Source organism: Tubulanus polymorphus, chromosome 5 (genome assembly GCF_964204645.1).
Source record: "Tubulanus polymorphus chromosome 5, tnTubPoly1.2, whole genome shotgun sequence".
NCBI classification, from domain to species: domain Eukaryota; kingdom Metazoa; phylum Nemertea; class Palaeonemertea; order Tubulaniformes; family Tubulanidae; genus Tubulanus; species Tubulanus polymorphus.
In genome coordinates, this window is record NC_134029.1 from 24,644,534 (window position 1) to 24,671,407 (window position 26,874).

The window sequence follows — 26,874 nt, forward strand, 5'->3', positions numbered from 1 at the left end:
GTCGCTGTATATACTCGACACTGCGACAGGGTTTTCATCGCTCAATGAACCCTGAATAATAAATAACTCTTAACCCGCTATACTATCATCATCTTCATCATCATCTTCCATCTTATAGCTTCGAATATTCTGTTCTATCCTTATTGGAACTTCTCCGTTAATCATGTAGTAATTCGCAACGGCCTGGTCGGACATTTTTGGTCGGCTAGATTTAGCCCGGGCCAAAACAGACATGGGCCCATTTGACACCAGTGTGAGGTTCAGGCCAAATTTGGCTATAATGCCATCAATGAATCACGTGTTGGTACTCTGTATCTGTTCAGCAGTTTGGCTATGACTCCAAGTCAGTCTCCTCTCTCCTCTCTCCTCTCTCCTCTCTCCTCTCTCCTCCTCTCCTCCTCTCTCCTCTCCTCTCTCCTCTCTCCTCTCTCCTCTCTCCTCTCTCCTCTCTCCTCTCTCCTCTCTCTCTCTCTCCTCTCTCTCTCTCTCTCTCCTCTCTCTCTCCTCTCTCCTCTCTCCTCTCCTCTCTACTCTCTCCTCTCTCCTCTCTCCTCTCCTCCTCTCTCCTCTCTCCTCTCTCCTCTCTCCTCTCCTCTCTTCTCCTCTCCTCCTCTCTCCTCCTCTCTACTCTCTTCTCCTCTCCTCTCCTCTTCTCTGCTCGGTCCATGCGTTTATATTGCACAAATCGTTCATAATGATTAGAAACGACGCGACAAGCGAGACACAAAATATAACATTGAACAGGTTTAAATTGATTGATAACCTTTAAACTAATAAACACTAATCATTTCTGACAGATATTACAAACTATAGCTTTCATAATGGAAGTCATTGCCAGTCATCGGGCGTTTTCTTATTCTTAATTCCTATTCATCATCAACCCCTGAAATCATGGCGGCGGCCGCGGCCAGATTGATGAGTTTTCATCACAGTTTTCCGATGTAAAAGGTTCAAGGATTTCGTGGAGCTTTTGTTTTTTAAACATATCGTGACAACTCTAATTGAATGATTTGTGCGATTGATCGCATGTTCACTAGAAATCTATTTCATTTCTCGTTTCAGACGCCGTGTCGTTAGTTTTAGATATTTTAATGGTTTTTTAAACTCATGAATATTTCGCGTTTATTCTTATTGAGGTTCTTGACTTAATAAACAATTAGTGAACTGAATGAATTGGCGAGTTCACTTTTAGTTTTTTGTCGTATGAAGCGAGATGTCACTGGCTGCAAGATGACGCCATGCATTTGCAATTCAGATGCTCTTTCTCAAGTTCCCGAGAAAGCATCAAGGGCTAATTTCAGCCTGCTGCACAGTAAATAGAATTCTTGCCCAACATTTTGTCATTTGAATTAATTTTTAAACTAATGGTGGCTGATTCCAGGGTATCTCTGTATAAGTGTCAGTCTACGCTTTGTCGGTTCTACACAGAATATTCTATTTAAAATCTGTCTGTACCGAGTTTCAGAAAAATAGTCTCGAGAAATCAACGTTAACTGAGGGAGTGAGATGGGGGGGGGTCTCAGGAGGGGGGGGGGTTTGTTGAGATGGAGGAGTCTTCGATAGTTTTATGCATGAGATGAAGTGTGATGCTATATTTGATAACAAAATTTGATGTTAGTTGCAAGTGTAGTGTTTTAGTCGTGTATAGCAGTAGTAGTAGTAGCTAGTAGTAGCGAGTAGTGGCTAGTTGTAGCGGATAGTAGTATATAGTAGTAGCAGGTAGTATATAGTAGTAGCGAGTAGTATTAGCTAGTAGTATATAGTAGTAGCTAGTAGTAGCGGGTAGTGGCTAGTTGTAGTATATAGTAGTAGCGAGTAGTATTAGCTAGTAGTATATAGTAGTAGCTAGTAGTAGCGAGTAGTGGCTAGTTGTAGCGGATAGTAGTATGTAGTAGTAGCGGGTAGTATATAGTAGTAGCGGGTAGTATTAGCTAGTAGTATATAGTAGTAGCGGGTAGTAGTATATAGTAGTAGCGAGTAGTATTAGCTAGTAGTATATAGTAGTAGCGGGTAGTAGTATATAGTAGTAGCGAGTAGTATTAGCTAGTAGTATATAGTAGTAGTAGTATAGTAGTGTAGTAAACCACAGCGGCGTGTAAAGGTTAATATGTATTTAGACTGACTGGTAACCCCACCACCCCCTGCCTGCTGCGGCTGCTGCTGCTGCTGGATGGATGGCCGCTGGATGTTTTTTTTTCGATACATTCGCAACTATCAATTACAGGTTGAGAATCAGTATTAACTGGAGTTGCTCTCCGCATTCCCGGCCGCACGACGTGTTATCATTGCGCACTATACAGTCTGAAGCGAGGGTTTCATAGGGATTTGTTTTGGTTTTGTTTGTAGCTGTTCTCCGCGTCCGATAACTAGTGCACTTAATGCGTCATGAAAATCAGTAAATCCAATTCTTTTTTTAAAAATTATCGTCGCTTGGTTATAATCATCGGAGTCCCAGTTGTGAGTCACAGTTGTGGAGTCCCAGTAATGAGTCACAGTTGTGGAGTCTCAGTTGTGGAGTCTTTACTGAAGTCCAAAAGTGGTGTCTTAAATCCTAAGTCTTTAGTAAGTTGTTAGATTGGCTTTAGAACAAACGCGTGGTTGGTGAGATATGATAGAAAAACTGCAAATTTAATAGGTTGAAAAATTTGAATAAATTTTAAAAAAATTCGTGTAAAAAAAGTCGTGTTGATGAATAGAATCGAATTGATCTGTACCCAGTTACGCAGTTCAAGGTTAAATTTGACTTCAATTCGAGTTGGAATCTATGGAGTCACTGTGTGAGGAACCGGGTCTAGGATGTACTCACGATGCATCGCCTCCGGCTCACTGAGATATCAGAATCTAGCCCTTTATTAACCTCCCCTCCCCGCAGTCTACGAGTAAAACATGAAGTCTATACGATCTGTGACCTTTACATATTAAAAACAAGACCTATTCCATAATCCATTATACCTCCTACCGCGGAGGTAACACCTCTTTCACCTCTCTCTCTCTCTCCTGCTATCGCGGGTAGAGAGCTTTTACTGTTGTTTGAAGTTGTTTAATCAGTTGTATTAATTCGGTGCACAGTTTAAACTCATTGACCCATAGTTGATATCGTACTATTTGACCATGGATTGAATCCCTCGCTTGCCAGTGAGTAAACAAGCACTGAACGTGTACGCAGTATAGTTTCAGGTATAGTGTTTGGTTTACTATTTATTCTCTTTTAGACGTGATTCTGATCGTTAAAATCATTCATCATCGATAAAACACAACATACTTTATAGTTTTTTCTATTGCATGAGAATAAATGACCAAGATTCAGCGATAAAGGAGCGAGGGGAGAGGGGGAGAGGACGAGAGGGGAGAGGGGGAGGGAGGGAATGAGAATGAGAGGTAGTAAGGGAGGTAGGAAGAGAAGGCTTTAGGGAGGCAGGGACTGTGAACTCTGTGTTGTAACCAGGCTGAAATGATTCAGCTCGATCTATACTCTGATAAGATACCGGACTGTTTTCTGCGACAGGAGAGTCGTCGGGGTTAACATTGATTCATTCTTAAGAAGCTTCAATTATTTTCCTAAGCCCCGTTGTGTGTTGGGGGAACTCCGCTGAGTCTAGAAGTGCATCTCTCCTAACTTCAGCTTTTAGATATTGGTCAGTTAAGAATCGAGCGGGAAGGTTTAGACAGCAGCTGAGGGGGTTTAATATCTCCACCCCAAATCGCTCAGTTTGACCATCGTGAAAAGAGTTCAGTCTAAAACGACTCCTCTGATTATTGTCTACTGACACTGATAAAAGCAGTAGTCACGGTTTTGACGCATCTTTGACATTTATGAAGACTTTCTCTAGTGTTGCATTGATTATTAGTTTGAGTGTGAGAGACTTGATTTCCTGGTCTAATGAGTTTTGTATTATGATAAGGATTTGCGCAGGATGCTCAGTGGCGTTCTGTCACCTTCACTAACTCGGCGAAAACAATCTTACAGCATGAAACCAAACACAAACTCGTGAAGATTATAATCTGAGAAATAAATTAGAAAATTCCGAACAAAAGGCTTTATTTCAAATGCGCGCATTCAATGTATTTGTATTTTGGAGGATGAGAAGGCGTTCTTCAATTTGAATCGATGATCCCCGAACAGTTCATTCATCTATTGTCGATCTTTCATTCAAATTTTTGACCAAACCGTCTCTTAAACCACATATTTTCTGAGTCCTTTCAAACACCAGTCAGTCAGTCAGTCAGCCCGTCAGTCAGCCAGCCAGTCCTTGGAGTAATCAGCCAGTTAGTTGAGTTAATTGCTGGTAGGTTACACGACTTCCGCTGAAACGAAATGACCGTCTTTTTATCTGCATCGCTGGAACAAAGAGATGAACAGATTATACGCAATTTTATAACTTATTTCTGATGAGAAAGTGTTGAGTTGGCTGAGTTCCCGATTGTGGTCAGTAGTTAAATTGGTATAAATCGTTTACTGTTAGTTTAGTAGGTTTTAATTACGTTGATTGCTACTACTGCTGCTGCTGCTGCTGTATGTTAACTACTGCACGGCTCTGATCTTAACGATAAATGCTATTGCAAACATCGATTGTTTGCCCCGATGTCATAACCCGATCGAACCCCGCCACCGCCCCCTCCCCTCCCTCCCTCCCTCCCCTCTCCCCCTCTCTCCCTCTCCCGGTTGATGAACACTGATGATGTGAGTTCTTTCAGGCAGAAAATATCAAAACCTCGTCATATTTACAAATGATGTTAACAAACAAATTAATCACATTTTACTCTCAATTCACTGAATTCATCGTCGGAGGTAGATCAGATACCTACACTCAATATCAACCGTCCTGGTGCACTGACTCAATGGGACCAGTGAACCTGACCTTAGATATTCAATGCCTCGAAACAAACCATGGGCCTTGAACAGATGGCTTAGAACCAAGGACCTAGAACAGACGGATTAGAACCCAGGGCCTACTACTGAGGGCTTTGAACCCAGGTCCTCGGAACACACGGCTTTGAACGCACATGATATTTTGTCATTTTTAAAGTAAGAATCACAATGCGGTTATTTCAATGATATCCTATTGTTGGTATTGTCAGTGATATATAGAATAGTGTCGGTTATACAGTTTCGAACGGGTCGACTTAACGTTAATGACCTGCGCGCGTTCGTCGTAAGATCCCGTCAAAAAACACTGATTTTACTCTCTACACATCTGAGCTACGAATAAAACCAACCAGTTTTATTGTCCTTTCACAATATCAGATACACTGTCGGTGCAAGAACGAGCATTAATATTCCCTTTATAATGTTAGACAAGATGAAATATTTCATGTACTGGGACTCGCTTAATAGCGTATCGCGATAGTCGTATGCATGGCCCCCTGATTCGTGGTTTATCAGAGGGGTTATATATCTCTACCACCAGCCGAGTTTATATCCTGACACAAGGGCCATGCCATTAATAAAACTGATATTACCTTTATGGCCTCGCTAAGAGAAAAACTGTAACCAGATTACTGGTGTTATACCTAACACACAGCAGCACAGATTCAAACTCTCTCTCTCTCTCTCTGAATACTACAGCAGTTTGATTTTGGGATCCGTTCGCTCTCAGTAACTGTGGGTTCAACATTTGAAAACTAATTTCATTTAACAGAACCCATATTGTCTTCCCAAAGGAATTTAGAACAAAAAACTACATGATGTTTCAACTCAATACTATTTCAGTCATAGAAAAATGGCTCATTATAGAATTGAGTCAAATACTATTCTGTATATTATTCTTTTTATTGCGGATTTAAATGAATTATGTTTTTCCTTTGTTAAGAATATGTAATGATATTTCAGATGATGGTAGTGTCTATAGCTGGGGTGCTGGTGTTGATGGTCAGATGGGTCACGGGCAGAAAGTACGATTTTTAAAGTATCCCAGGAAGATATCGTCGATTGTGGGACCGGTTGTGTCAGTAGATTGCGGTGACTATTACTCCGCTGTTCTTACAGGTACGTTTATTCCATTTATTAGGTCAGCAGTAGAATTTAGAGTGACAAAAATGAATTTCCGTCTGTCCCAGTTCTAGTGAGACAATGGAGTCAGACTATCGATGATGACCTGTCGGTAAATATGTCCCGAAGCTGGAAGTGCGGTCCGCAATTCAAACACAAATCATCACATTTTATGGAAAAAGTGTTTATTGTAAAACTAACAAATTGTCGGCGTGATGTTGAAACGGTTGAACACTTAACACGGCTACCATTAAGGGTGACTCCTATCTAACCGCACTTTGCTCCGGACATTCACTAAATTGCTCTTTTCCTGCCCGCTTTTGTGTTGACTCGAAACTATTTTTTACGCGCCCTCGACTAATATCAATTGACTGATTATTTTCAGTGTTCGAGATGTAATAATTCACACGCTCTCGAAATTAGACAAAAACCTTTAAGCCTCGTATCGCGGCCGGTTTAGAATTTATATTTTGCTAAATGGATTTCACCAGAATTTCAAGTGTTCTTTGTTTTTGGGTTTGAATAAATTATATTCATTAGTATTCAGAGTGTTGCTGAATATCGCGCGGTTTTTTTTACTGAATAAACAAAGCACCTGAAACTTTTTACTGTTAAACGCATTAATTTACGTTTTACATACATCAGAAATAAATATTTGATGGAAACAGGGAAAACGACACCGAATCGAAAATGCTTTTTCATTCATTAAATATGGCTGTTTTTTGTTGATGATATTCACCAGGACGGTTCGTCGTCGATAACGATAGTAAATTTAAAAGTTGTTGTTGTTCATTCTAGTGTTGATATAAAGTGACAAATTACTGGATGAAGTAGATCTCTTGATTGCTATATTCACCAGCACCTCTTCAACACCGCGTACAGTCATCCACCGTTTAGATGACTTCACTGTAACTCGCATACAGTATAAACTATTAAACACCTTTCGCGTTGTGGCTTTTGTCGCGACATTTTGACAATCATAAGTGTTTTTAGCGTCGTTCGGGGTTTTTTTTCAAAATCATTTTTGTCCTCAGTCTCGCGGTTAAAGCGGTGTAAACGATACACACGTAAACGTGCCGAGCCATCTGCTCACCCGTGATGCCGCCGCCACCGCCGCACGAGGTGACGTCATCTGAAAATATGCTCTACAATGAAGTTAGTCATAGTTTTTCGGTCCGGCGAAAAATTGAATCATGAAAGAAAAACTGAATTAGACGGGAATAGGAAGGGATTCCTTTCAACACGTCTCAGGCCTTACTTGAAATTGATTCAAGCCATGTTCGCGGAATTGGAAATCCATAAATGTTTCAAAATCCAGAACGAAATATAAAGATACCAAATACCAAATATCTTTGACACAAAACCTTCTTTGAAACTTAATCCCAACCCCCAAAAATAACGATTCTGGGTTAAGTTTGAATTGTTGTCCTCATTGGGAATATAAGAAGTAACCACTAACAATAAAAACAAAAATTTGAGTTTTCCTTTTTCCTGCAATTGGACCCAGACCCAAATAGCCAGATCATAAACAGATATATTTTTGCTGTACGAGTCTCAAGTAAAGCTGCGTCGAGTGAGGACGGAATGTCGCTGATACTGTCTGTACCTGTCGTGTAGTGCCGCGTGTAAACAGATGTCTAACAACCTCAATAGTGATATTAACACAGGTAAAATTGAATCAGTCAAAACCATCACATACTGGTCAGTGGCAGTGACCACTGTCCGGAGAGCACTGACCACTGTCCCGAGAGTAATTATTCTATTGACTGCAGTGATTAAGCGCTGACCGAGGTCCATTCGCTTTATTTACGCTCTTGGTAAATTACATTTTATCGAGGCTAGTGCGTGTGATTTATGGTTCAGTAACCAGCAATGCGTGATAGACCCCCTCCCCTACACTGACCGGCCGCTCCAGCCTCAGGACAGTACAAACATCCTATTGCTCGCTATTCAAGCTGAAAATTGTGAAGATCACGTTGATTTCTGGTTTGTGCTCGAACACAATCGGATATTTTCTACTTGACTGTTGACTTCCCACCCCATCTCTTTGTGCGCTGGCCCTTTACACCGAGCAGGCTCGGTCGTGTCTTAGACAGATATACGACTATATTTGAAAAGATCTCGTGAGGATGGACCTCATGAGTAACAAACAATGACTAACGTGAGAAGTTTGAGGAGACCAGTGACATTAAAACCAAATGATTAAATGCAGTTCAACTCAAAATGGGATAGAAATTCAAGTAATGATATTAATAGTTAGATATTCCCGATTAAGAGAGGGTCCACCCGGGGTCGGGTCTGTTAACACTTAGACGAGAAATTCGAACTGCGTCCGAGTAAAGAGTTTCATTACTAAATAATTAATTTGAATATACGACGAATCCCAGACGCGTAGTAAAGTAGTGAACTATGATAAACTAATGAGGCACTTGACAGCGGCGTTAATCAATGACCAGTTCGCTGTTAATTGATAAAGTGACATATGTGGTTAATTGCGAGTGTACGGTTACGATTGAAGGTATTCAAGTTCTCCGTTCCCGCCATTAATGTTCAATTCACTTAGAAATCGACCTTTTACCAACATACTATATTCGTGTAATCCGAATATCTTCCAATTTGTAGAGCTTCTGCGCTCTCAGTCCATCTTAAGGTGGACAACTATTGAAAACGCTGTATTCATAATTGTGATCTGAATATGATACAGTGACCGATACTATATTCTATCTCTCATCACCGAGCCAAATACCGAAAACGTATCTCTGAACCCCTCACAGAGATAGATATCTTTCTAAAGTTTGATTAATCCCACAACTTCTCAAGTTCAAGTGCGAGTAAATTTATTCCATAGAAATAAAAACCAAAGATTTTACACTAAGTGTAGTGAACGAAGTTCAAATAGACGGGAAAACATAAATGTGAGGGACGTCGATTAGCAGACGCCAGTATCCAGAAAACAAACTAATCGCTCTCGATTCCAAAACAATCTTTCTGATGGAAATATAGAATACTCTTCACTCGTGTATGACATGATCGGGTACTATATGTGTTATTGGTGTAGGACTTCCTTCGCGGTTTGAGGGTCCCATCCTCTCCCTCCCTTAAAATGTTCCTAAAACTTTTAATATCTGTTTTGATTCTGTGTATTTGCAGTGAGTGGTGACCTTTACCTGTGGGGTAAAAACAGTCACGTGATATCGCCGGTGATGACGTCATCGGATCGTATATATCAGCCTCATCGAGTCGACCTTGCGGGGGGTCTTCCGGTCAAATCGATATCGTGTGGATCCTGGCACGTGGCGGCCATTACTGGAAAACCGTGTAAGTAATGAACGTAAGACTAGGTCCGGGGCCCAGTTGCGCAGTCGTGACCTAAGTCGGGATGTGGTCTTAAATCGTAAGACTGGTTTAAGTTGATATATTGACTATTGCAATGGTGGACATAGACTGACCTTATATCTAAGCCATCACCGTGCAACTGGCCCTGAGTCCGATCTTTGTCTAGCTTGTGGTCGATTGTGTTATTGTGCCCTGGTCTTAGTCCTGGTCTGGTCCTGGTTCCTGGCTGCAGACCATTATATATTTCATGTACTGCAGATTGAATTACGCCAAGCCCCAATAAGGGCTACAGGATACGAATCAATATCGACTAAAAACTAAGGTCAAATTCTTTGTTTCTCTATGAGACTGAAATGATATGAGTAAGTCTGAAGCCGGCTGTCGCTGTTTGTGCGGATTAACCGGTTTAGCGCTATCGGGGCATAAGATGGATAATTGTGTCGCGCCATGCGGCATAAACCCGCGATCAAAAAGTCTTAAGTTGAAGTTAGGTTGATAATTGAATCGCCCGGTTTAGATTGGTTTAGATTGTTTAATCAGCATCCTGACAATCTGATTTGTATCGCTCACGAAAAGAAAAGTTGAATATTTGCACTTGGTCTTCAGAAATCCTAATGCGGTTGACATTTGTAAATTGTGTTTGTCTACTATAGATGAAAGTTCGCTGGCAGCGTAATGTCGACGAGTCTTATCGTAATCAACTTAATTGTCTCGACATTTGATGAACTATCAGACCCCGATACAATCCACAGCTAGAAATTATATAATATCTAAAAAGGCCAAGTCTGAATTAACCGAAGCGACATTAACCCTAACATTGACATTCAGAGATCAAAGATATTCGATCAATTATTCTTGTTGTTTAAAAAGTGGAATAAATCAGAATCAATCGGACCAAAGCTGCTTCATTCATGGCCCTAGCCTAGCTCTTTCACTCTCTCTAGCTTCGTTTGTGGTCCAGGGCTACCTTCACTTATGGCCCTGGTCTAACCTCCTTCATGGCCCTGGTCTAGCTCCCCCTTTGACCAGTTTTAGCTCCCCCCGATGGACGAGAATAAAGTGACATCGAGTCATTGACAAAAGTGCTGCAGCAAAACAGTTCGATCTGAAAGAGCGAAAGACACGCAGAGAAACTGCTGAGAAATTTCAACTTCGAAAACAAAAATAGAAAAAGTGATGTATTTTTAGGTTGGAAAACAATATTTTTCTTTAGATTATCTGTAAGCCAGTAAACGCTACCTCCCTCTCTCCACTCACACTCCTCAGGTTTACGATATTTACGCTGTTACGATGTACTTTTCTCCACAGTTTAAGTATCAATGAATCAATGAAATTCTCAGCGGTTGAAAACAAGCAAAAACTGATCGTCAATTTTTTCTGAATGTTTACCATCAGGTAAAGGGTGAAGCGCTCGTACTGTGCGAATACTCCGCGTGTATCTTACTGCGCAGCGCAGATTCCAAGAAAAATATTATTTTACGAGATATATTTATATCTGAGGTGTTAAAGAGAGATTTACCGCAGAAACTTAAAAAAAAACTCTATATTTCATATATACGTTTATTATACGGTTATTATAGAACTTGTGACGCTGTGTTTGGGTATTTGAAACTGAGTCGCTTGCCGGTTCAGGCTGGTCGGAAGATTGTTCGAACCGCAACTAAGTCTGTACTTCGATTCCCGATTTCAATATCAAACTCTCAGTTTCGCTCCCGGCAGGTGTGGTGGGTTTGTAATTGGGACATCGATTTTGAAACTGTGGGTCCATCTTTGGCGCATTAAGGCCGATCTCATCACTAAGGTTTATCTGCCATGTTTGTTTGCATCGGGCGACCAGCTTAAGACCAATGACAAGCTATAGGGTTTACCGAGCCATGTTAACCCTACAACAACATACAATGTCAAATAAAAGTGCCCCCTGTAAAATCTCGTACGTTTTTTTGAACCGTGCTGAAGTTCTGCTGTTGTTTATGTTGATCACAAATAATTATTTATGAGCCCGATTTGATACGTAATATTTTTCATCGTGTTGATTCTTTCTGCTTCGTTGAACAAATTGAATTATCATCAGTTGACATAAATTGCAATTTGCGGTTTAATTGTTGAGATGAGAGCACTGGGCTACGCACCCAACCAACCAACCGCGCTTTCACAATCATTTATTCAATTGAATTAAAACCGTTTTATAATTCATTAAAAAATGTCGCTTCAAAAAGTAGGTCAGAGGGTCACGTGTATCAAGGACAAACGAATTCATTAAAGATTCAGATCGAGGCTGTGGCTGGATTTAGAATTTCAGGAATATAATTTTGACGAATTAAGATGATATAACAAGTTTCAATTCCGACAAAGCTGCAATAATCGATGTCAAATCACTTCTAAGTTGAGCCGTATTCTGATAAATAAATCTGATTGACATTTTGAACCGTGCTTGCCTCCTGATCATGGAATAGTGACCATTGATAAGACTGAATCCATGTTCGGGCAGCAGCGATGACCTTTCTGAACGAAGAGTTAATCATACATTCACTATGCGTATACTATCACCTCTGCGTGTCGTTCTGTGTCACGTGTTAATGACCAGCACAAAATTGACAATTTTTTTCAATTCAGTAATATGTCACCCGTGTGATATTTGTCATCACATTTTCTACGCTATGAACCTCTGGTTATAGCACGTATTTTATAGTCCCTCAGTTGACTTTACGATGTAATCACGTTATTCGAATATCTCATTTCTCTTATTAAATTAGCATCATATTCATCTTTGCTCCCAAACAAATAATGACAATTTATGTAGTATGCAGGTCATCCGATCTCTTTGTTATAGGTCCCGTAGGTCCCAGTCGCCGTTTGCTTCTAACTTCATTGTTTAGCGCGTGTATCCTCGCTACAACATGATCAATCTCTTAGTACTGAACTAGTCACACCGGGGATACTACAACCACGCTCTCTCTCTCTCTCTCTCTCTCTCTCTCTCTCTCTCTCTCTCTCTCTCTCTCTCTCTCTCTCTCTCTCTCTCTCTCTCTCTCTCTCTCTCTCTCTCTCTCTCTCTCTCTCTCTCTCTCTCTCTCTCTCTCTCTCTCTCTCTCTCTCTCTCTCTCTCTCTCTCTCTCCCTCCCTCCCTCCCTCCCTCCCTCCCTCCCTCCCTCCCTCCCTATCTCGGGCTCTTTTGTGTCTGATTGGGCTTAGTTAAAATACTCTTGACCCAGTTCCACGTTGTGAGTTGGAGTTATCTCTGAATAAAAGTTCATTTTCAATGAGTTAACTCTGAGTCAAATGTTAACTCGGAACTGTGGAACTGGTAGTCGCTGGTTTTTGTGATCCTGTTTCACGAGACAACGTTCAATTTGCGATGAAGCCAATAACAGGTGAAACTCGTGAGATATTGATATCATTGTAAGGAGTTGTGACTCTTCCATTATCGGCGTGGGAAATAGTGCAGTTATTGTTTCTACAAATCAATTCATTGATGAAGATCGCAGAAAATGAGCAAATCTTTTCAGAAAGTCACCTCTTCCCATATTGAAGGGTCTTGGCTTGATAGATATATCTCCATTCGATTCGGGGGCCATTTCACAGACAGATTTAACATTTCATTAAAGCTTCCATTATCAATGATACTATGAAACGGACCCCACGATTTCTTGAACCTCAAGTAAACAGATACAGATATCATACAAACTATACGGGCAGCCGCGATCACACGAGCATTTTTGACCCGACCAAAGACGTATGACCAGGCCCGAGCTAAATCTTAGCATGGGCAAAATCATCGCGTTTGAATTGCAACTGGTTCCAGAAGTGACTTTGCTTTGTTTCAGAATTGGTTAGTATCGAGTGAGTGGTTTGCCTCTGAACGCGCTCTCTAATTAGGCACGGGCCAAAATTTGGCTGGGGCCTGATTCGTGCTAATTTGGCTCGGGTCAAATCGTGTCCGTGTGATCGCGACTGTTAAAACAGTTTCAAATTTTTTACACATTTAAAGAAGAGCTAAATAGAAAGTAAGGTTGTTCAAGGTTGTTCAAGGTTGTTCGGGGCTTATTACTTGTATTCGGTTCCAGACACCTCGCAATTAAAGCTGTTACCTATAGTTATATTATGAAGAAAAAAAGATATAATTTTACATATGGAACTAAATTGAGAGAAGTGCTGTGTGTTATGACTTTGGATACTTGAAGCCTAATTTGCAATTTAAAGGTTGACGTCAATGCCATAAATGTGTTATTGGGGAACTGAAGAGACAGTGACAGGTGCTAAAACAGAAATCTAAAACTGAATCGACCATAGACGACATTGTTATTCCAAAAATTACCGCTACTATAAACTGTATGAATAAAATATATATCATAATTGAATAATGGTACAAAAATGTCATAAACGGATAACAAAGCGCAGGGGGGTGAGTGATAGGGACTTAACACTGGTGTTATAGGATAACCAGGGAATGTGATAAAGGCAACAGAAATGCTTAATAAACGACAGCGGGGCCAGCAACGACAATGAGAGTGACAAGATCTGAGAGATCTGGAGGAGGGGGGAGAGAGGAGGGAGAGATGAGAGAGGGGGAGATGAGAGAGGAGAAAGAGGGGGTCTGGTGTTTCCTCAATCTCTCATATCTGAAAATCCTTATTGTAAAAGTCTTAGACGAGTTTCTTGCACCTGTCATATTGAATCAATCATTTAAATGACATTCTCCCATCTCCCTCCCTCTCCCCCTCTCCCCTTCCCTCTATCTCTCTCTCTCTCTATCACTCGTCATCGTCTATAGATATATTCATAACTCAATACAATTGACTAGTTTTTTCATTGTTCTTTATAGGCGCAATAAAGCGTACAGCATCAGGTGACTAGAGAATAAAAAACCTGAATATACGTCACATCAACCTGTTATTGTCATCCCATACTGAACCTTTTAATGTGTACAGGTACAATAGAGGGATAGAACCAGATACCCTAAAGGGCCCCACAGATTATTACTCGATATCAATAGAAAACTAGACTCGATTAAGATACTAATTGATCTATATGTATTGTTAGTACAAGTTCACCGGGGTATTCTAATTGTCATTTCGTCTTAAATCAAGCTACACTTGAAAACACGTTTTTTAAAGATTTTTTTGCCGGGTCAGGAATTTTAATGATTGTATCTCTGCCAGCAGCTGCCGGAAACCGTTAAATCAACCCAGTTTAATACGGGATGTTTCATTTGAATTCTTACTCAGAATCCGCCAATTTTTACGAAAAAAAAACTAGAAACTAGTTAACGAATTGATTACAAGACTAGAAACTAGTTAATCCGGTTGAGGAATGACTTTGAACCGAAATAAACTAAAAAGTTTCGTCAAGAATTTTGGTCATTCTTGATAAACCTCACCTACGACTCCTGTGATGGTTCAGTCATAGATGTCAGAGTCTCCGCTATTTGATGCTGTAATTGATGAATATATTTCTAATATTCCAGGCTGGCTGTCTTCAGTAAGAGACAGTGGAGAGACAACAGTTAATGACGAATTGATCGATGAGGTAGGTTCAACTCTCTCTAATATTGCAGCTGTTTCTGGTGATTTTGTGAAGTGAGCACATGCACTAAATGTCTAAACCAAGTTGTATCACCTGATACTCGAGTGACAGCGATCAAGTGGGATCACTGATCGCATATACACCAGGCTGGAGTCACAGCGATCAAGTGGGATCATTGATCTCATATACACCTGTCTGGAGTGACAGCGATCACGTAGGATCACTGACCCGATTTGGAATTGCGGTATAACTGCACGCTCTATAGATATCTACAGGGATACCCCTTGTGTTATATATCAAATAGTTGTTTGTTTTTTTTGTCTAATAAACCACGAGGTCAATAGCGTTATTATCGTCAGTATAGATCGCTATATTTGATATCGGTATAAACTATTGTAACCTCGTTCACCCAATAGTTTTATATATAAACAGTTTTATCATAACAGACATTTCTCGACTCGCGATCAGTAGTTTTTTCTTTGACCCTTCACATTATAGCATAGATCATTTTATCATCGCGCATAATACGGCTGCTGATATTGCGGTTAGTTTTTTGTCACAAGTTTTACCGGGCTTGTTTTTCATTTGGTTTTCATGTCTCTGGTCATTAAGGTCATGCTCACTATTTACTTCCAGATTTGTTAGTTTATGTGTATTCGGGGTAGCCCGTCTAACAGGGACACTATGAGATAAGTCAGGCTAGCGATATGCCCGCACCTCCCCCCCTGGCCGCTCGCAGTAGCGTGTTCCAATGTTCCAATGTATGACAAACACTTGTATAGTTGAAACAGAGGTTCCCCATTCAGTATTAGGAATTGAATAAAGCGAGGTATAGAGATCATCATTACATTTAAGGGCGACTCCCATCGCAAATTGTAATGGAAACGTGACACTTTGCTATTATGATAAAAACGTAATATTTTTAAGGTCTGTAACGCACAATACTGAGAGTGCAGCACCGTCATTATCAGTATTGTCATTTTCAGCTCTGTTGACAAAAGCTAAATTTCATTCTATGCTCCACATTGCCGGGTTGTTCGCGGTTTTAACGTTGGCTTTTGTTGTCGGGAAATTCGAAAAACATTTGCGGTTGCAGGAAGCTCGATTAATTGCCGAGAATAATAACGTTTCAATCAACCAGCTGCTCGCCCCGTCTCATTGTCTAACTCACCCCATACTACGGCTTTTAACTCCGACGCGACGCGCTTTTGCCCTGAGCTAATCTCATTTACGAAAAAACCCAGCGCGTCCCTAAGAAGATAATGATATCAACAATTTAAGCGCATCTATGGTCGTTCAGATTTCCGGTATCTGCCTGTCTATATAGAACTGTGTAGAGTAGAGTTGGGGATGTTTTGTAAAACGACGGCGTCGCCATTTAGCTGATTGCCCTGTGTTAATAAAACGATCTTCATTGTCAGTAAAACTGCGCAATGATCACGACCTTTCTTTCAGTTGAACGATGCCTTTTTATTCAACCTCTCGACAGTTTATCCTAATCCGTTAGATTTCCGGCTCTCGTTGTCGAGGTGGAATCGGGACCGCGCTCTTTTCTTCTATCTAGTAAAAGATGCCATTTGTGGCGGCGAGCCTCCTGGGATACGCGACTACATTAGGCAATTATTGTTAACCCTTTATGACATCGGCTGACACCAGAAATCTTCATCAAACAAACCAGCGAAAATATTAAAACACAATTAGTTGTACGCGGTAAAGTGGTCGTCTTTATCATCAATAACTTAATAAGTCAAAATCTCTCAAATGTCAAAGTCATGTCAGGCAAGTCGGTGCTCGATGTGGTCTCCCCAGAACCGAGTCATTATTCCGTTCAAAACCGGCCAAGTTGCCCCTTTATTAAAAATAACTTAATAAGAAAAACTCTCAAGATCTACTCGTCGTACGGAATAAGAGCTCTTCGGGTCGGTATCTTACTGAAGAGAAAGTAGAAAACTGTGTCGTCTACGGCTCAGTCTGATAAAAGATCCTCTCTGAGGAGGCACTCAGACCTCCCGTGCCTGGCACTGCCTCCTGTTGAAGAATTTCACATCAAATAGATGATTATTGGGTCTAGAGTTCAGGACCCAGTTCTACCAGTTATCAATTAGAATCGACGCGTCAAAATAAGTTCATTCAACTCTATCGAGTCGATTCGTAACTCATTGCCCTCACCCTGCCCGCACTCTGTGTTCATTCATTCTTCAGACAGTCGTCACTCTGTCCTCACCCTGCCCTCACTCTCTCCTCATTCAGTCTTCTTACAGTCCCTTATGTGTGTAATGAGGAATTTCACACTAGTTTTTCGATGGCGTATTTGACACACTCACTCAGTCTTACACCAGTTATAATACAATTATCAACAGCGAAACTCATCTTTCTTTTGAACTTTCCAGTGAATATTAATAGAGAGGGAAAGAGCTGAGGGAAAAGAGAGCAGCATGTAAGATGACTGATGTTCTATGACATTATACAATCTCAGGGGGTATCGTACTATCGCATTGCACTAATCATAGCGTACTACACGAAATTCATTTCAAAAGAGAATTTTCACATGCGTCGCCGCGACTTCCATCAATCATAGCGGCTTCTTTACTTTATCAATGATACCGTTCACTCTGTTTCTAGAAGGGTTAAGGAGAACTACATGGGCACAGGACCTCCGATTCGGCCCTACATGGGCACAGGACCTCCGATTCGGCCCTACATGGGCACAGAACCTCCGATTCGGCCCTACATGGGCACAGGACCTTCGATTCGGCCCTACACGGGTATATATATTGTACTGTGAGCTTGTTCTATGTCATGGTTTGCCTGTTTTAGTTATTCAATGCCGTTTCGGAAAAAATAATTTTCAATCTGGATTCAAATACTATATAAATCGTTTCCTGGTCCACAGTGGTATCTAATCTAAAGACTGGTCTTAAGTCGTTAGATTCGCTATCGAAATATAAGACTAATCTCAGACTAACTCTCGAATCTGCTACTGGCCTCAGGTGTCACGTGCATTGAAGCCATTACGACAAATTCGATGCATCGTTTCTAAGTGAATTTTGCCGATTCTGTGAAAATGTGTTATTTGAATATTGCTCGCCGCGTCGCCGCACAAATGAGCTGCCTTATTCCGGTGTCTGAAATTTCTGAAAATTCATCTTTTCTAAATGCGTTATACAAAGTGTAACAGCGCTTCTGGGACTGCTCCGAGTTGTCAGGTTAAGATGGAGGATGCTCCCGCCGGCTCTCCGGAGAAATTAGCTTAATGACTAATTGGAAATTGCTAGCACGTTCTAACAGCTGTGGGCCGGGCCGTAAAAAGTGTGGCCTGTCAAAAACCGACTCGACTCACAGGTGAACCGCAGAAATACCACCGATTAACAGCATTAAAACTGAACTAAAAGCAATTAGACAACTGTCGCTCGACCGACTACAGATCATCTCAGCCTCAACTGCACCAGTACCAGCGGTAGTAGCTATACTGCTGCTGGTGCTGCTGCTGATTCCGTAGATTTCAATCTCATCTGATGATGAAATTAGGTATAAGGGGTCCTGGCACAGCTAATTTGAGTTAACATTGAGATAACATACATTGAGACAATGCTGAGTTTATGATGTTATGTTATGTTATGTTATGTTTGCCCATGTTAGATCAATATTCAGCCCACATTAGTTCAATATTCAGCCCACATTAGCTCAATAGATGGCCCACATGAGCTCAATATTCAGCCCACATGAGCTCAATAGTTTGCCCAAATTAGCTGTACTAGATCCCTTTATGATTCACGCAATGTGACAGATCTGGGAGGGGGAGGGGGCTGGTATGTGGATCCTGATGTGATGGCAGAGTTTCTTGGTCAAAGGTTCTCCTAAACCTGTCTCTGTATTTCTGTATCATATACATGCGCTATATTTGATTATTAATGGCTGTCGTTCGTAGTTACTTTATCACAAAAGCTGATCTAAAGATAACTGATGTCGTATGACTTATATCTGAGGTCGTGACTTACTATGCAGTATTAATTATATTATCTTCCACCTTTGGCAGCATGTGGCTGAACGATTTATCTTTGCTCCCCTCTCTCTCCCTCGCTACCGCAACCTCTAATCTGTAATGGGAATTATGAGATTTGCTGCATGTTGGAGTCGTGTTTGATAATTTCACGTAATCAACATTGTAAGGGAAAGATACCGTGTCAAAACTGTTTTTCCCACTAAAGTATCCGCGTACAACGGCCAAGTTGTTTGTGGACAAACCTACAGCATCACGAACAACTTGATAGCATAGATAGCCATCGGGGGCCTTCTTGAGACTGGTCTTAACTCTGCCATCGTCCAACCTTGATTTCGTGACAAATTTGTCGCTGTCAGCGCAGAATATAGGCTTCTTTACTTTTACCCAAGACCAGCGCGCGTGGAGTTTTATCCGCTTAAAAACTACCGTCATCGTATCGACACGAAATGTGCGTCAGTGGAGACGATACAGAGAGAAAGTCTTCTTCTTCTTCACGTATAGAATCATTACTAATCGTATAATTGATATAATGTATATTGTACAATGCACAGCTTGAGACCAGGTCCAAGAGATTAACTCAGTCGCAGTAAAGCGATCAGATGATCCGTGTTAACACGCTATTGTTATAACATTAATGAGCCTTCAACTCACGCCATTCATACTTACAATATCCCTACCCATAATCAGGGTATATCAGGCTATTTCACGTTCATCAAGGAACACGCGTCAATTTCACCTTTTTTCAACTTTTTTAGTGGGTTTTGTGCGTCCTCGAAAATGATCACAAGTGAATGAATATGAGCTTTTTTACTTGACCATTTCATTATTAAATTCGATGGTTTGATTGGAATTGATTAATGACACGTTGGGGGGGAGGATGGGGGGTTAACTGTAAAACCAGGTTCAAGTAAGTGGCTTGAAAAGGCCGCTGCGATATAGACGTACACAAAAAATGATTAAATTCTGGTCAAATTAAACGGTATTTTGTATGAAGGTTATACTTGACATTAAAACCACGCTGAGCTCTACACACTCCACAGACTCTACTGTAATAATGGATTCTGACTTATGTAAGTTGTATAGTAACCGCCTTGATATGAGTCAAGTATATTTTACTCCAAGGAATTACTGAGTCAAGGGGTTTGAACCTAGACATTCGTGTTATTATTTTCTGTTTCTGTTTAGTGTTATAATGTGTGACATCGTGTTGATGGTGGTTGCATTAGCAATATATTGATAACCATTGATGAAACAACACCGTCTTCTAAAGATGATGCTGTAGAATCTCTACACGTTAACAATAATTAGAGTCCGAAATGTTCCTTTGAACTGATATCTATTCGACGTTACGACTACATCGTCTAATAGTATTCCTGTTGATAACTGTGATAGAACACGCTTTAAAATAAACGGTTAATTGATTGGACACTGATAATAAAAAAGCCCAAAAAAACTACTTCAGTTGTAACGAAATCTAAAGATGCAGTCAAGATGGCTGCCATACTGCCCGTGACTTTACAAGATCGCAGCCAGCACGGTGTCACCGGTAACCCTAACCCTAGGTGAGCCGTAACCCTAACCCTAGATTCGAACCCGGGTCTCGAGAGTGCCAGCCGAGCTTGCTAACCACTAGACCACTGAGCTCTAGTGTCCGGTCAGTGTGATGACATCGTGGTGACCAGTGACCAGTCAGGTGTGGTCGACTGATGACCAGTCAGGTGTGGTGACCAGTGACCAGTCAGGTGTGGTGACCAGTGACTAGTCAGGTGTGGTCGACTGATGACCAGTCAGGTGTGGTGACCAGTGACTAGTCAGGTGTGGTGACCAGTGACTAGTCAGGTGTGGTCGACTGATGACCAGTCAGGTGTGGTGACCAGTGACCAGTCAGGTGTGGTGACCAGTGACTAGTCAGGTTCGGTGACCAGTGACTAGTCAGGTGTGGTGACCAGTGACTAGTCAGGTGTGGTCACTCCATTCACTAACAATAAAACTACCATCATTCTTTGATTACTATTGTTTCAAATACGCAATGATTTAGAGGTAAACAGAAATTGTGTGATAATTTTACAGATGTCATTAAGATTGTTGTGGGTGAGTTTAAATTTGTAGTTAGAAATTGCTCTACGTTTTGTTTTCAGCCGCAACATCCAATTAACACCCCCCCCCCCTTCCCCCAGCAGAACCAAGCCCCAAAAACCCCAATCGTCAATATAATAGTGAATTACCTGAATTGAGCAACTGATCATTGACTTAAAACCAAGTTTGGAAAGACCTCATGCTAACAGTTTCTATTCAGCTTCAAGCTTCTTAGAAATACCATTAGAGAGTGTTTTTCTTTTATGAGTTTCTGCCACAGTTTGAACTAATCTTTTAGAATTAGTTTGGAAAGGGTATCAGTTACACATTTCCTTTTACAGTTTCATAATCCACCCCGAGACTGTGCTATCCACCCCGAGACTGTGCTATCCACCCCGAAATTGTGCTATCCACCCTGAGACTGTGCTATCCACCCCCAGACTGTGCTATCCACCCTGAGACTGTGCTATCCACCCCCAGACTGTGCTATCCACCCTGAGACTGTGCTATTCACCCGAATGCTATCCACTGTAGCATGGCTGTTTTTTATGAAATGGAAAACTCGTCTGTACTATAATGACGAAACGTCATTGACCGGTATTTAGTTTTCCAATGAATGAATAACATAACATCATGAACCGTCGATTTCATACTGGAAACTAAGCCGTCTGAGATGATGTCGGATTTTCGATGAAATTCTTCTCTTTATCGCGTCACGGGTCAAAAGATTGTATGCAATCAAAAAGGTTTATCAGTCGGGCTAAGAGTTCCTGACATAGAGCTTTATAGATTATGCCCCGAAGCTTAACCGTATCAAACATCGCTAAAAGCAAAGAAACACCATTTTAATGGTTGCTGCTGCTGCTGCTGCTGCTGCTGCTGCTGCTGCTACTGGTAAAAATCGAATGTTAGTTGATATATTTTAGATGAAAGCGTGTTTAGTGTGTTTTGAGTGCATTTGAAAAATTTAATGTTAAAATGCTTATTCGCTTTGAGTAGATGGAATTAGAGCCACGAACTCAGTCACACATTTCTCAAAAACGATTTCATGTTCCATATATTTATTGACCGGTGTTTTGTGTTAAAGTGGTTGGCGTCTGGGGTTTACGTTATGGTTTACACGGGGCTTAGCGGTTTATTGCAAAATTGACAACTACAATCCTCGCGAGGAAGATACCACTAAAAACAGGAGCTTGATCACCACGGCTTAGATCGATATGAACGTGATAAAAACCCGGGGCTAATACCAACGGACCAACGGAGAATATTAGAATTTAAATTGGGTAGAGTGATCGTGAGACCATGTGGGAACAATAGCCGACTATCAGTACGTGTCACGGGTAAGGTTGCCCTCGTAGACCTAACTGTCGTTAATAAAACAATAAACCACCAGGGATCACGACATATCGCTGCTTTAATTGACATCAGAATCAAACGAAATGATTTATAATAAAGTTATGACAAGTTTATACGCAGAAATAGCAGGTATTCTTTAAACCCGGAGGCTCAAAGGCTCGATGGGTTTTAGAATGAACACATGCTCTTAGATTGTTTTATTAGCCATAAATCTTGACGCGTTGTACCACACGTCTACCACCAATCTCTGTTATTTTGACCCGTTTGACAATTAGTGGTAAATTTGGTCAAAAGCGACTGTTTCTATTTGTGTAACAGTAAAACGAGTCACGTGTTTGTAATTAGTTGATATCAAAATCCGCACTTAGCGAATATTTGACATCTCTATTGAAGTAGATCGGGGCACCAAGGGAAAGGGGTTTTAGATAATACAGACTCTAGCGTTTGTTGGGGTCTCTCCAGCCAAAGTAGGTTCTTTAAAACTTTCATTTCAATTTCCTCGATTCTATTAATAGCACGAGAAAAACGAAATAAAGGTAACTTGATATAAATGCAGTGGGTTAGTAGAGTTATAGACCCTGCATGTGCCACAGTATTACAATAAGAATATCTAAGAGCTAAAAACGGTTGAGTTTGAATTGTTGACAAACGTGACGCAACAGCAATTTCAGGTTGACTATTCCGTTCAGTGATATTTCATTAATTTGAATTGAATATTTCAGGATGTCGGTTTATCCTCGGATTTCGATTCTGACGATGAGGACGAAGAAGTCGAGAATTGTAAAGAGATCGTTGATTACCCGGTTATAAAACGAGAGAAAACTTCAATATCATTGGCTGAGTTTTACGCGCCAACTCCACAACCGACTGATAGAACAGGTAAATACACACACTCCTAGTCCGCGTGGTCCGCGTGTGCTTGAGATCCCGATAGTCATCTTCGGGAATACTAGATGATATGTAAAATATATCAAAAGTTTTGGAATCCCTAGGACAACTCGATTACTAGATGTGTAACATATTGTTAACTCAAGGAAACATTTCGCACTTCTTTTATTCATAGTTTTGGATTTATAGATAAAAGTAAATCAGTACATTTTAAAACTGTAGAAAGTACATCAAATTAATCTATATATGAACAAAATCCACTATGAATATACTTTGATAAAAGGGAATCAAAAAGATTGAATCCATTATCAAAATTAGCCAGAGATATCATTTTCAATCGCGAGACCTAATCCATCAGATCAGTCCGCTTGCATTTATAAAAGTCACTCTGTATATATATAAATATACTTCATTAAATTCAAAGTGTAAGTTTTTAAATTACATAGCAGTAAGCCCTGCAGGTATACTTAAACCTCACCTTCAGGCGACATTACAGGGTTGTGATATTATGTAGCTTTTGCTATTGTTAAAGTATTGTATTTAAAAGGTTTTATCGGATAGAAATATCTCGAATACAATACAATCAATTTATTGTCTGAAATATGAGGTGCGGTGATGTTACTGAGTTTCCTTCAACACCAGTTTCATTGCTTTGTTTCGTTTGGAAAAAAAATCTTCTAAACCGTCAATAATTTCATGTAAATTTGATTCAAAATGTTTAATCAATCATGATAGGTAAAAATGAAGTACATCGTTTCTAGAAGCGTGGATGATCACAATCTGTACAGCTGTGAGCTTTCGAGTTGTTTCACTAATTCACGATTTCTAATGCATACAATTCACTGTGTGACGCTTTGCAGCGAAAAGAGATGCATCAATCATAAGATTCGAATCACTTCTTCAATAGATATCAACCAGAAAATACCGTGCAAAACACTGACGACTCAGATATCAACATTCACGCGACAATTATGACAGAAGTTTGAACACCAGTTTGTCAACAGTCACCACTCTCTCCTCTCTACTCTCTCCTCTCTCTCCTCTCTCTCCTCTCTCCTCTCTCTCCTCTCTCCTCTCTCCTCTCTCCTCTCTCTCCCCTCTCCCCTCTCCCCTCTCCCCTCTCTCTCCTCTCTCCTCTCTCCTCTCTCCTCTCTCCTCTCTCCTCTCCTCTCCTCTCCTCTCTCCTCTCCTCTCCTCTCTCCTCTCCTCTCCCCTCTCTCCTTTCCTCTCTCCTCACCTCTCCCCTCACCTCTCCCCTCTCCCCTCTCCTTTCTCCCCTCCCTCTCCCCTCTCCCCTCTCCCCTCTCCCCTCTCTGGTCTCGCTGGTATCTCACTCCGCCGGTTGGTTTTCTGGTGCAATTCCCAAAACGGCTGTAAAAATAAACCACAAATTATCGTATAATTATGACCGGTTATAACCAGCACACAACATGCAGCTCAAACTGATTAGCTGCTAAATTATATTAAAAATGAATAATTGATATTATTGTATTATTGGCCGAGATCGTAAAATTCTGTTTATTTTTACGGCTATTAATCGGCGTATGAACAGACTATGGGTTTAATATTGACGAGTTAATTGTGTTTTAGGTAGAAGCTCCGGTTGCATGCCGTTTCCTAATTGGACGGTCTACCGGGTACTGTAATGACCCAGTAGACCAACCTACACCAGACTACCAGGCATTAAGTCTATTTCCAATGGAGTTGAATCACGAACCACCACCTCTCTCATTCTATTTAAACTCACTTTTGATTATATCAAAAATCTGACACGAAGAATGAAAAAGAGCTAGTGTAGTTTATTCGACGTTTCGACTTTATCCTAATAGTCATCTTCAGGAATACTGTATTCCTTGAACTATTGTAGTTTATTCGATGTTTCGACTATATCCTTATAGTCATCGATAGTTAGTATTCCTGAAGATAACTATCAAGATAAAGTTGAAACATCGAATTAATTACACTAGCTCAAGGAATCATCTTTGATTTTTAAGTGCGGATTTAGTTTTTGTTATCCTAACAACAAGAACAGAGCGTTTCATCAATGAATTTTACCTGTGAATTTCCACACGTTTTCCACGATACGACACTAATATAATACATCATAATACACAGTGTGAAACAGTACATATAGTTTTTAAACCTATTGTTGATGTTTTGAAGTGTCGAAGCTCAATTTGTGACTTTAAAATCGTATACTAATGACATATGTTCAACTTGAACACGAGATTTGGGTTCGAATTACTCGAACTCATCAGTTTCACCACGTGTGACCTGATAATATGACCTCAAGGACCGCGGTGTGTGTGTCTGTTCGGGTTCTACTTCAACTAAAACCCGCCGTGACGAATTGACAATCATTAATCATAAAAAACCAAGGATGAATTCGTTTTCGAATCCTTCACCAGTCTAAATTCAAACAGGGAATGGTGGATCCTTCAGCAGTCCATTGAAATATGGGGGATCCTACACTAAATGAAAATAAATCCTGCACGTAATTTGATGAATAAAATGAAAGACTGGCCCGTTGGCTCTCGTATGTCTGCCCGCTCGTATAGTTTTTACATCAGCTATATGACAAGCTGTTGTAAGGTAGCTGAACACGACGTCACACGCGCTGTTTTAGAAATACAAGCTGTGTTGTGTAATACTATATCATATATATGAATCGGTAACATATAAAATCATGAAATTTGATACGATTAAAAACAAACTTTGTGATCGTGGTTCTTACTCCTTGTCATAATATTCACCGTAGATTAGATATTGTTCAGTTTTACTATAGACGACCTTATATTTGACCCATTGTCTATTCTTTATCTCACACTTCAGCTGGCCAGGGGTCAACACCAGCGGGTGAACGATGAAAAAAACATTCTCGTCAGTGTGTTTTTTGACAAATAAAAACCCGCAGAATTCAGAGAGAGTTCAATAAAACGAGTTGTATTTATCGATTAGATTTACATATGAGATAATGTGGCTACTATTGATATTCATAGAAACTGTGGACGTTTTAAAAAAAACTCGCTCGGTTTTATTCGTATATCTAAAGCCAGACACAATTCTCCAGGAATTGTATAGCTAGACAAAAATATACTAATTCTTGTGTACATTTCACCTCGAGCGCATTTAGATTTTTTTCTTGTGTCGAAAAACGAAAAAAAAGTTTCGTTTCTTGTGTAGAAATTTATTAAGCTTGAATATTTTCGTGAATTGAAAACCGTCATTCGTGCGATTATTCACTAAATCCTGTTTAACAATAATACGTCGAATAAAGCCTCCCCCCTAAATTTGATTAATTTTCAAATATATTTCGTGATCGTTAGGCGATATCTATGTAAATCTGCAGCAGTTTGAATCAGATTATAGCGAAATTTGCTTCATATAAATGTTTATATCTACATATAAATCATCCGGGTATAGTGAGTTGGTTTAATACCACTATCGTAATCCATCAAACGCCAAACGGATTAAAGTTTGTCTTTTATTCAGTTCATTTCTGATGGTTATAATCCTAGAAAGTGAAACTAAAATCGAAACTTAAGATACGTGGCTTAAATCGTGGTTTGGATGTGAGTAAGGTGGTACAGACTTGATTTTGAGATATGCTCTGATATAGGCTTCAGGTTACCATGCAGGGCCCAGTTTTACAAAACGATCAACTCCTTAACTGATTCTAAAACTGATTCTAGCCCGAGCTAAG

The 26,874-nt window shown here is 40.4% G+C and overlaps 2 protein-coding genes across 2 annotated transcripts in view; both read left to right on the forward strand.

The window, feature by feature from the left end:
* LOC141905055 (small ribosomal subunit protein uS19-like) overlaps positions 1-26,874 on the forward strand; it is a 251,138-nt gene that overhangs the window by 72,141 nt on the left and 152,123 nt on the right. The window lies entirely within an intron of this gene.
* LOC141905254 (uncharacterized) overlaps positions 1-26,874 on the forward strand; it is a 70,508-nt gene that overhangs the window by 36,700 nt on the left and 6,934 nt on the right. The window contains exons 6-9 of the mRNA XM_074794074.1: positions 5,831-5,986; positions 9,140-9,307; positions 14,790-14,851; positions 23,006-23,162. Of these exons, the coding sequence (XP_074650175.1) occupies positions 5,831-5,986; positions 9,140-9,307; positions 14,790-14,851; positions 23,006-23,162 (543 nt within the window). The remainder of the gene's footprint in view (positions 1-5,830; positions 5,987-9,139; positions 9,308-14,789; positions 14,852-23,005; positions 23,163-26,874) is intronic.